A 12,165-nucleotide genomic window follows, 5' to 3' on the forward strand; every position below is an offset into this window, starting at 1 on the left:
TTTACTTTTTTTTAATATTACCTAAGTAAATAACAAAGTGATGTTTGCATTGCAAATATTATAACACACACTTGAAGCAATCCAGTGATAATTATTCTGATCCTATATTAAGGCACACTATGTCCACTTAAAGGAAACTTGGTAATCTTTGTTTATTATGCTTGATTTCCTAGTATTACAGTCTTAGTAATGTGTTAAACTGCAGTTAAAAACATGAAGTAAAGTAAATAAACTCACTTTGTTTTGCTCATCTGTATGGGTCTGCTCAGCAACACTCCACAGTATTACTGTTAACAAGGTAAGCAAGAACGCAGTGTGGATAAATTGAGTTGGTGGACATTTGCATTTAGATAACTGTTATCTTTAACTTCAAATTAAAGTTGACAGTTTTTAATCTTTGTCTAATAATCAGGCATTAATAAGATTTTAGTTAAATCTGCTGATTTAAGCAATTACGCGTCATATCATGAACGCCACTTGACACAATCTCTATCTTCATTTTTATCCCTCTTTTTTTTCTGATGCTGACAGCTATTACAAGTACAAGGAAAAGGGAAGGAAGCATTTCCTAAGGGTTCCACCACAAACCACAGATTTCCGAGCCTCCTCCATCCAAATTTGGTCATTCCGTCATTTCTAAGTAAAGCTACATGTCTGAACTTGTTCAATGATCCTTCAAGATTTAACCAAGTAGGAAAAGTTAAAAAAAAATGCAAACCTATAACTATATTTTTTCTTATAAAATGATAATAACATATTCAAATTGGAGCATTTATTTACTTTTATTTGAAATACCAATTTTTTAGTTAAAAGCTTTTATTGCAAGCAAAAGAAGAACGAATGAACCTGCTCGCCGTAGCTTTTATTAATATTAAATAATACGTTGGATATTTTAAATGTTACATTTTAATTTGAAATTTCTGTTCATTAAAGATTACCTGTCTTAAAAGGGAAGTAAAAGGTCTGTGGCCACTATTTAGGCAAATCTGGTCAAATCTCTAACCATAAATTCATGGCAAAGACTTCACCCAAAATTAAGCACTTATTTGCCTTGTGAATTAATATAAAATTGCGCTGATTGTAAACAGGCTATATTTAATAACTTTTCTAACTATGTAAGTCAGTTGACAGTGACAGGCTTTGGCCTGTGGTTCATGTGTAAGAAACAAAGATCAAACCACTAGTCTTTTAATTAGGAGATTACTTGTGAAAAAAGAATTCAGATTGTAGTATTTGTTATGTTTTGTATTTCAGAAACATTCATTAGAATCTGATATTCAGATATCCCCAAGTCTAATCTGCTCAGGGAACCACTGTCATTGTTATAAATGAAACAACTGCTTTCAAATACAGGTTTTTATCATTTCACAGAAGGTCCTCTGTCTGCACTTCCTAACCTTCAGTTACCCCCAATTCACTTTAATCTCACCAAGCTGTCATTGTAATGTAGCCTTTATTACACAAGGACTTTTAGATTGCTGCCTAATGTTCTCACTGTTTAAGGCTCAACAGATCACGGGCCCATCGCAGACCTAAAACAGAGAGACAGACAGCTACATTTAGAACAATTTAGACTCACCAGTTGACCCAACAAGCATGTCTTTGGACTGTGGGCAAAACCAGAGCAACCACAAGAAACACACAAAGATGGAAGAAGAAACGGCAAACTTCACACAGAAAGGCCCATCTGACTAATATGACACAAAGTACTAACCACTGCACCACTGTGTGGCCTGAACATATTAACCATATAACCGTGTCAGTGACACGGTTATATGGTGACACGGTGTCACTAACAAGAATATTGAGGTATTTTTTAATGAAATGAATAAATGCAATGGTCTCAGTCTTGAGTTATCCTCAACAGACATAGCTGTATAAATGCTTTAAAATGCTAAAAGATATTTCCCCATTTACCTTTAACATTTAAAGTGAAATATTATGAGATCTCAAACAGCTACAGCACAAAATGCGTAGCATGTCATCTCTTCATTTACTGGGTTTGGTAGCAGACTTTTGAGATTAAGAGTTACTAAATATGTGAAAAGTTCTTGGCTCTGTAACATGCTTCACAGCACAATGACATCAAGTCACAGTAATGTCAGCTGATGGGATACTTCACTGGATCTGGTCATTTTCAATAATGTTAAAAATACTTGTCAAAGGAAAGCAGAAATGATAACTCACAATGAGGAAGGAAGCATGACCATAAGAAACTGAAAAAGACAGGTTGTATCCAACACCACGGTTCCCAATCTAACAATGAAATCCACTATTTCATTATAGGTGTCACTGCATGTGATCATTCAGGAATCCAGCCAGACTACTATCTGCTGTGCCATATCTTTATGGGCTACAACTTTTGTTGGAGCTTAAAACTTCTGTTTTAGGTTAATCATAAGGAAGCAGCCCCTGAGTGGAGTTGAGTCACCACTGACATTTCCAGAGATTTAAAAGAAACAGGAAGGACCACAGTGCACTGGCAACTTCACAACAATGCAGTCCTTGAGGCGCACTTTCCACAGCTGCTGAAAAACGCACAGAGAAGCCTGACTTCCAGAAATTACTCTCTGGACAATGTGACAAAGACACTGTGAGGCACATAAAGTTGGGGGCAGCCACACAATTATTCAAAAACTGCTTTATCAGTCCCGAAACTAACAGCACCATGTGGCACCTCATCCCACATGTGTTTCACAAGTATCTGTCGGTGAATTTACCAGCAGCATTGTAGACGGGTGGCATGACTCCCCACTGCTTGCACAGAGTGGACTGATATTATGGCAGGAAATGTCACAAATGTGTGTTTAGCCAAAAAACAAAAAGTACTTAGATAATAATTCTCATGTAAGATCAAATACATTGAGTTCAACTTCAGGGATTTCAGTTTGTCCTAAATAATAAAGCACATTCTGGAATGGTGGCCACAGACCATTACCCTTTCCTTATCCCTGCTGAGTGACGTTGCGCTTGATGCTAGTATCCTTCTCAGTACTGGTAGTAAGAGATGGCATCGGCAGCAACACAAGCAAACCAGCTCCTTCAGGATGGCCTGTTCATATGTGCCATTTACAGAGGTGGCAAAAGTACAATCTTTCTTTACTTAAGTAGAAGTTCAGACACCTGGATTTAGAAATGCTCCAGTAAAAGTTGAAGTACTGAAGCAACTCTTTACTCAAGTAAAAGTGAAAAAGTACAGGCTCTGAAATGTACTCAAAGTAAGAAAGTAAAAATGAGCTCCTTGAAGGACAATTCTAATAATCATTTTTGCAAAACAGTAACTGAACCTTGTGCTATATAATATACAACATAACATTTATAACATAATATAAAACAATATTAGTACAGGAGAATGCAAATATTATTCAAATCTAAATTTGAATTCTCGTGAAAGCTTCAATCTGTTATGTAGGTTAGTGTAGGTGCTGTAATCAGCTAACCTGCTGCTATTTGTGGATCTACACGGAAAAAAAACCCTCACTTCCTTAATGCTTCCTCCTCTTCTGTAGCGCTAGCTAGAGTCGGAAGTACCACAAACACAGCATACGGACACACCTGCTGTACTTCCGGTTTAAATCCCCCCACCCGTGTAAATGCTTTGGAAGAAGTAACGAAGTAACGCGTCTGTTTTGAAAATGCAAGGAGGAGAAAGGATATTACAGACATTGGTTTAAAAATGTTGGGAGTAAAAGTAACACTATTTGTATTTGGTTACGTCCCATCTCTGGCTACTTAGTCAGCAATGCACACAGGTGTCAGCTTCAGAATTCAGAGTTCATGTAAGCTTTGTTGCCCCATTTTGGTTATTTCTCTCTACTAGTGCATCTATAACACATATTTCAACAGCAGTCAAAATATAGCTAGCAATGTGAAGAACATGAGTCACTGACATTTTATTTGTTTCCCTCAGCCATCTGTTTTGGGTTTTTTATAGACATTAACAAATACCTGCGGTGGCAGAATGTAAGAGGTGAGAGTAATGTGTGCTAGCACAGCTGCAGTAATCTCACTGACACAGAATCAGACAGAAAGCAATTTTTCACTAAACACACAACTAAAATTATTCTAAAATGCACTTTAATGTAGGTTCTTCATGAGGGATCTCTTACATATTATGTTTGTTTTAATGTAATATATGCCATATACAGTGGGGCAAAAAAGTATTTAGTCAGCCACCGATTGTGCAAGTTCCCCCACTTAAAATGATGACAGAGGTCAGTAATTTGCACCAGAGGTACACTTCAACTGTGAGAGACAGAATGTGAAAAAAAAATCCATGAATCCACATGGTAGGATTTGTAAAGAATTTATTCGTAAATTAGGGTGGAAAATAAGTATTTGGTCACCTCAAACAAGGAAAATCTCTGGCTCTCACAGACCTGTAACGTCTTCTGTAAGAAGCTTTTCTGTCCCCCACTCGTTACCTGTATGAATGGCACCTGTTTGAACCCATCATCTGTATAAAAGACACCTGTCCACAGCCTCAAACAGTCAGACTCCAAACTCCGCCATGGCCAAGACCAAAGAGCTCTCGAAGGACACCAGGAAAAGTATTGTAGACCTGCACCAGACTGGGAAGAGTGAATCTATAATAGGCAAGCAGCTTGGTGTGAAAAAATCAACTGTGGGAGCAATCATCAGAAAATAGAAGACATACAAGACCACTGATAATCTCCCTCGATCTGGGGCTCCACGCAAGATCTCATCCCGTGGGGTCAAAATGATCATGAGAACGGTGAGCAAAGATCCCAGAACCACACGGGGGGACCTGGTGAATGACCTGCAGAGAGCTGGGACCAAAGTAACAAAGGTCACCATCAGTAACACACTACAACGGCAGGGAATCAAATCCCGCAGTGCCAGACGTGTTCCGCTGCTGAAGCCAGTGCATGTCCAGGCCCGTCTGAAGTTTGCCAGAGAGCACATGGATGATACAGCAGAGGATTGGGAGAATGTCATGTGGTCAGATGAAACCAAAGTAGAACTTTTTGGTATAAACTCAACTCGTCGTGTTTGGAGGAAGAAGAATACTGAGTTGCATCCCAAGAACACCATACCTACTGTGAAGCATGGGGGTGGAAACATCATGCTATGGGGCTGTTTTTCTGCCAAGGGGACAGGACGACTGATCCGTGTTAAGGACAGAATGAATGGGGCCATGTATCGTGAGATTTTGAGCCAAAACCTCCTTCCATCAGTGAGAACTTTGAAGATGAAACGAGGCTGGGTCTTCCAACATGACAATGATCCAAAACACACCGCCCGGGCAACAAAGGAGTGGCTCCGTAAGAAGCATTTGAAAGTCCTGGAGTGGCCTAGCCAGTCTCCAGACCTCAACCCCATAGAAAATCTGTGGCGGGAGTTGAAAGTCCGTGTTGCTCGGCGACAGCCCCAAAACATCACTGCTCTCGAGAAGATCTGCATGGAGGAATGGGCCAAAATACCAGCTACTGTGTGTGCAAACCTGGTAAAGACCTATAGTAAACGTTTGACCTCTGTTATTGCCAACAAAGGTTATGTTACAAAGTATTGAGTTGTATTTTTGTTATTGACCAAATACTTATTTTCCACCCTGATTTACGAATAAATTCTTTACAAATCCTACCATGTGGATTCATGGATTTTTTTTTCACATTCTGTCTCTCACAGTTGAAGTGTACCTCTGGTGCAAATTACTGACCTCTGTCATCATTTTAGGTGGGGGAACTTGCACAATCGGTGGCTGACTAAATACTTTTTTGCCCCACTGTATGCCATCACAAGAAGGTGTGCTTTGTCTTCCAGCAGAGTCTCAAGTGTATGGAGCTGATACCAGGATATGTGACACTACACAGGGAGAACTGAACAGGACTAAAGGAGAGCACCAACACAGCAGACGTACCTGTATCTGCTCCTTTTTGCAAGACAGAACAGAAGCTGCTGAAGCTGTAGCGCATTGTTTTGTCTGTACTTTGTATCAGATTTACCACAGTGTGTGGCAGGAGAATCTGCTCTGACACCATGAGACTGTGGACACAGATGAGTATGGCCTATCTTGATGGAAAGTCCCTCAAAAAAAGAGTCCACGTTCATACCAGCATAATGCCAGTATCCATGGTGCTTTTTGTGTTATAGCAGTTAAACAAATACCTATGTGTTCTTTAAAGTATAATAAGTAAAACACACATGGCTAAATTATAAAAAAAAAAAATATTATGAAACACATATGTACCACTAAATTGTTAGAAATGAAAAAAAAAATGTTTTTGCCTGTAACTCTTTAAAGCCTGACTCATGAAATAACTATCAGAAATCCAAATATTTTGAAAATTCAATGTTATTCAATATTTAATTTGTATATTTTAGCTTTAATTTGCATCATATTTGCTATATTTTATTATTTTTTTGCAATCTATTCCTTAAAAATGTAGTGTGCTCTTTGTTTTGGTTTTTCCAGGGGGAAAACTGATGGTGTAGTAGTCTCAAAAGATCTAAAAACTGTATGTAACTGTGGTGGGGGTGTGGTCTTTGGCCTGCTGCAGAGGAGGGGTGGCGCAGTGAGCTCACAGGGCAGCACGGAGGCGGGGAGGGAACAGGTGTACAGGACTGTTTAATGAGGGAGACCTGTCTTATGTCTTTGGCAGTGAGAAGGAGCACTCACTGGGAGTGACGGAGTGGCTGCATCCGAAGCTGGTGCCGGAAACCGCTGGAGGAAAAGCTTGTAACTGTGCTTTTCAATAAAGCACAGTTACAAGCATAACCCAGACCTGTGTGTATGTGGGTCCTGTGTCACAGTAGCAAATATGATACACGAGGCATTAAGGGGTTAAACATTATGAACAACTGTTAAATAATTGCTTTATGATCTGTCACTGCAATAGGTAATATTTAGGAGTGGGAATCAGACAGTACATACAGTAACAGATACATCATAACACAATGCTATCATGAGATGTACACCAATGAAAAAGATCTCTACCATGATACAGTGTTTTGGCAATGTACAACATACTGCAGGACAATAATCTAACACATCAGTGAGTTTATATAAATTAGGAAGCAGCTGTTTCAAGCAGAGCCTTGCATATTTCTGGCTCTTTGTAATGCTTTTTAATACAACAGAATGAATGAAGTTAATGTGAAAGTAGGGCGTGAACAGTTCCTCAGTATGCCAAAGCATTCCTGTTTCAAATTTTCTTTCACTTCTACACAGATTTGAGTTTGTGTGTGTCTTTAGTCAGCAGTGTACATCAGTGTCTCAGCTTCACAAATTAAAGTTCATGTAATCTGCTTTGCCTCATTTTGGTTATTTCTCTATACTGTTGCATCTTCAACACATCATAACATCTGTAAAAATATTGCAAACCATCTTTGATGGTCTAAAGTTTAGACCATCTAAGATGGCTATATTGTTGCTAAGCTTAGTCCAAAGAGTAACAACATACCATTTAGTTGCCATTTTGAAATTCTGCAGAAAATTAGTCACTGACACCCTGTTTGTTGCCCTGAGCTGGCTGTATGTCAGTGGTTTCCTTTCTACATTAATAAATCCCTGCGGTATTTCATGTGTGCTAGCACAGCTGCACTGACCTCACTGACACAGAATCAGACAGAAACCCTTTTCACCAAACACAGACCTAAAAAGGCTCTAAAATGCTAATTAGTACATGTATTTAATGGAGTTTCTTCATGAGTGATGTGAGAAGGAAAGCTTTGATTTCAATTTTCTTCAATAAAAATGTAACATTTTTGCTTTTTTATACATGATTTGATTTTTGGAAGGTTTTCTTGTACAGTAACACCCTCTTAACATTGCACAGGTAATCGCCAACATTGTTAAATGTTCTTTAGTTCAGCAGTCCCCAACCTTTTTTGCGCCACGGACCGGTTTATGTCCGACAATATTTTCACGGACCGGCCTTTAAGGTGTCACGGATAAATACAGAGGTTGGGGACCGCTGCTTTAGGTTACAAAGAGGTGTACAAGTTCGAGTTCATATTACATTGCTTACATTGCCACACTAACAGCACCACCATCTTTCTGACTTAGGGTAGACTGAAGCATCAAATGGTCACTGGAGCATGTTAAGTAGGGACCAATGGGCCAGAACAGCAAAAAAAAAAAAAAAAAAAAAGATTTGTGCAACTTTGTTTATCAGCAAAGAATACAAAATCCAGCTAAGATTCATTTTCCAATTGCACATTAAATTATATATCTTTCTATTTCATTCTTATTTATAACCTAAACTATGTTTAAATTAGAAAACACAGCTATGATTCAACAGGCTATCAGTGTGTAAGCTAACAGCAGCATAAAAAAACATTCACAATTTATTTATTCAGATCACAACATTTTAGATTTGGATGCAAACATTTAGATCTCTTTATATGTCGTAAATGTCAGTCAAATATTTTGGGTACCTTGCATCTTGACCTCTGCTGGTTTTCTTTCCTTCTCCTCACAGATATCTTCAAGTGCCAGCGCCCTCCCATGGATAGCTTGGAAAAATGCAACAATTCCTTATATTCCTTAAACACTCTGTATGATTGGTAGGTTTAACCCTTGTAAATATACAGAGTCTCCATATATCCATGAGGATGTTAACTCTTTAGTTTAATGTTAGTATCACCTTAATTAAAGAAGTCTTTCTCTTTTTGTGAAAGAATGACTGCTCTCACATCTCCCTGATGCCAGGTGTGGGATTTTGTGACCTGCTGTAGTGATGTTACCACTTCATAACATTTATTCATATCTTCTCCAACCATGACTGCACAACAGCCATGACACAACAGAGCTAAATATAACTCCTCCTATGCTCTTCCAGAAGAATGGATGACCTTAAACCATATAGGTTAAAGTGGGATGATGTAACATTTCCAGCATCACTGCTCGAGTGCCGATTTAAGTATAACCTCACATATACTCTTAAATGCCATGACACCGACACAGGGAAATGTATTTCTGCAGTGTGGTTGCAGAAATGAGTACATCGGCACTGAGCGCACAGAGAGACGCTCGCCTCAAAAACCTAACAGTAGAAAGCTTCCGTGCTAGAAAGTGAGAGGAATTCACCATAACATATGCAGTTATATTAAATTCCTTATTTCCACATCATTTTCCAGATTCTTTTGAGTTTAATAAAGTACTTATATATTTCACCAGCTTCTTTGTCACTTAATGATGGAAATAAAACTATGTGAAGGAGTCAACAAATCACTTCTTTTAATTAAAAATTAAAAGAAACAAAGAGGAATCCCATCATATCCACTTGCCATAGTTGTTAAGATGGTGTTCTAAGATCTTCATGTTGTAGCTACAGGTATTTTCCATATAATTTTCATTATGAAAATAAATTATAATGATCGTTACAGACCACATTCAACTGCAGTGGAAAATGCCTTAACACCCTCAGACCACCGTTGATGAGAGTGGAGAAACAAAGTGCAACACTGGTGAGCTATTGTGGGAGGAAATTGTTCTACTACTTTCCAGCCGTGTGCGTATCTGTGGGTGCTTCACACCTTGCTGCAAGCGGAATAACTGAATGCTGAATGTGTCGGTGGTCTTTAAAAGGGCTTGCAGAGCAGTGCAAAAGTCAAATCTGTTTCAGCTACGGCCACACGATGAAGGGACTTACAATTATCTCGCTTTTGCTTGTCGCTATCATGGTATCTACAGCCGCTGCCCAAGGTAATGCATGGATTCTTCTATGGATGAATATCGAGTTCGTTTTTGCACGATTTCATGTTAGATTTGGATCATGCCGATGATAACACTGTAATCTTTTATCTTTATTTCAAGGTGGGATTTCAAGTTGTTGTCAGAGAACCTCGAACACCCAAATCCATCGAGACCTGCTGAAGAGTTACTACATCCAGCAGCCGCCGTCGTGTTCTATACCTGCAGTGGTGTAAGTCAGAAAAATGATCCAATATTAAAGTATCTTTAAGTTTTTCAAATGTTGAGCCCAAATTGTTCATGTATATTCTTCCCTTGCTGACTGTTAATTTTCTCTCTTTGTGATTTTCAACAGATTCACCACAATTAGTGGCAGGAGAATCTGCTCGGACAGTTTGAAAACATGGACGCAGAACAGCATGGCCTATCTCGATGGAAAAAACTGGCAAAAACGAAATATTACGGCAAAGAAATAGTGACACAAAATCTACGTTCACCCAAATTTGACATTACTATTTAAACTACAGATTTTGCCACGGACCTTGAATATTTGCTTATTTTTCTACCTTATCTAACTTTCGTGAAGTTAATATGACATTGAATGTCTTCATTGGATTTCTGCATGTAAATATGTAAATATAATGTTATTGTGTATGTCCATATATTGGAAATGATATGGATTGAGATTGGGTAATAAAAGGTGTCACACTGTAATGGCTATATTGTGGTGACTGTATTTTTTTTTTAAGATTACTATTGCATCTAGGTGCGTCCAGCGAGAAAAGCTTATATCTTGAGCATTTCTTCACCTCTTTATCTGATGTTTCTAAATGTCTCATCTTCATGAGAATATGATAAAACCAAAACGTTCCTTTAGTAAGATGGCTAAGTCGATGAGGAATGTCATCCTCAGCACTGATGTTAGAGAGTTTTAAAACGGAGAAGCGATCCAAAATACATCCCACATCTAAAAGATCTGCCAGGTCTAAAACATTTATAGTTCAAGGCCTTTACTAAAATAGAGACAGAAACCATGCTAGAAGGTTTCTAAACGTGATTTAAAATGCTGCTTAAGTAAAGGTAAGTGTGATGTCCAATGGCTTAGTAGGCTTTATCATACATTTACTAAATAGATTGTCAATGATGGAATAATAGATGATAAAATTTTTACTGTTAACATGGTTGGGGAAGTTTTAAATAAATTCTAACGGAAGGAGGCTTTGTGAAGTTGAGTCTTTGCAAACCACAAGACTCAATCTTCAACACAAGACCAAAGTGAAGATGTTCGGCCACGATGTGCAACGGGATGTTTGGCAAAAACCAAACTCAGCGCATGAACAGAAACACCTCATACCATCTGTCAAGTACAGGGGGAGGAGGGGGGATGGTTTGGGCTTGCTTTGCAGCCACAGCACCTGGGCACCTTGCAGTCACTGAGTCAACCATGAACTCCTGTGTAAACCAAAGTATTCTCAAGTCAAATGTGAGACCATCTGTCCGACAGCTAAAGCTCTGCCGAAATTTGGTCAGGTATCAGTACAACGATCCCAAGCATAGGCCCAAATGTACAAGGAATGGCTAAAAGAAGAAAGGAATCAAAGAGTTGCAGTGGCCTAGTGAAGGTCCGGACCTCAACCTGACCAAAATACTGTGGTGGGATAATTGTGCATAACTGAATACCCACAAACCTCACTGAACTGTAAAGAAGAGTGGTCCAGGATGATGTGACAGACTGGAAGTACAGAAAATGATCACCTTAAGTTATTGCTGTCAAGGGTGGCTCTGCAAGCCATAATAATGAGATGCACTTTGTGTTGTCCAAGTTTCTGTTAAACGAATAAGGACACAGTGTAACATGTCATGTGTTGTTGTTCGTCTGAGGCTGTATTTACCTAAAGTTAAGGCCTGCTTAGGACCAGACAATTTTTAAATGTTCTGATACAGAAAACTTTAGAACTGATCACTGCAGTGCTTTCTATTTTACGATGACTGTACACAGATTGAAACATAATTCACACAACTAAGCATGGACAGGCCCAAATGCTCCTTGTCCATCCTCAAGTCTGCACTGTTTAGGGACTGCAGACAGGAAGGATTCAGAGTAAAGACTTAGTAAATGTATTAAATGAGTGTCTCTTTTGGAAGAATTCAAATAAATAAAAATGAAGGTTTTCAGTGTGTTTCTCAATATGAAAGCAAGAGTGGGCATTGTCCAGCCAATGGTTTTCAATTTAGGCATATCGACCAACAAACTGACCAGATGACCTGCCAACTAGTGTAGTAGTGAGCTAATGTTTCTAATATTTTAACTATCCTGTGATATGCAGTCATAGATAACTAGTGTAATATGTAATTTTCAAAATGACGGGGATTTAAACATATAAAAATAGACATAAGTACATGTTGTCTCTAAAGCCACTTTCATAAATCATAATTAAAACCGCAAGCAAAACATCAAAACAGACACATTTTTGTTGATCAAAAGTCTGAATCTTCTCACGATCTTG

The 12,165-nt window shown here is 38.5% G+C and overlaps 1 protein-coding gene across 1 annotated transcript; it reads left to right on the forward strand.

The window, feature by feature from the left end:
* Positions 1-9,588: 9,588 nt before the first annotated feature.
* On the forward strand, positions 9,589-10,134 carry LOC146613599 (monocyte chemotactic protein 1B-like). The gene is made up of 3 exons (XM_085378678.1): positions 9,589-9,670; positions 9,782-9,890; positions 10,014-10,134. The coding sequence occupies exons 1-3, from the start codon at positions 9,604-9,606 to the stop codon at positions 10,132-10,134; spliced, it is 297 nt and encodes a 98-aa protein (XP_085234804.1). The 5' UTR covers positions 9,589-9,603.
* The last annotated feature ends 2,031 nt before the right edge of the window (positions 10,135-12,165 follow it).

This window comes from Diplotaxodon limnothrissa, linkage group LG18 (genome assembly GCF_057381915.1).
Source record: "Diplotaxodon limnothrissa isolate DT_005_m linkage group LG18, D_limnothrissa_male_GT1.1, whole genome shotgun sequence".
NCBI classification, from domain to species: Eukaryota; Metazoa; Chordata; class Actinopteri; order Cichliformes; family Cichlidae; genus Diplotaxodon; species Diplotaxodon limnothrissa.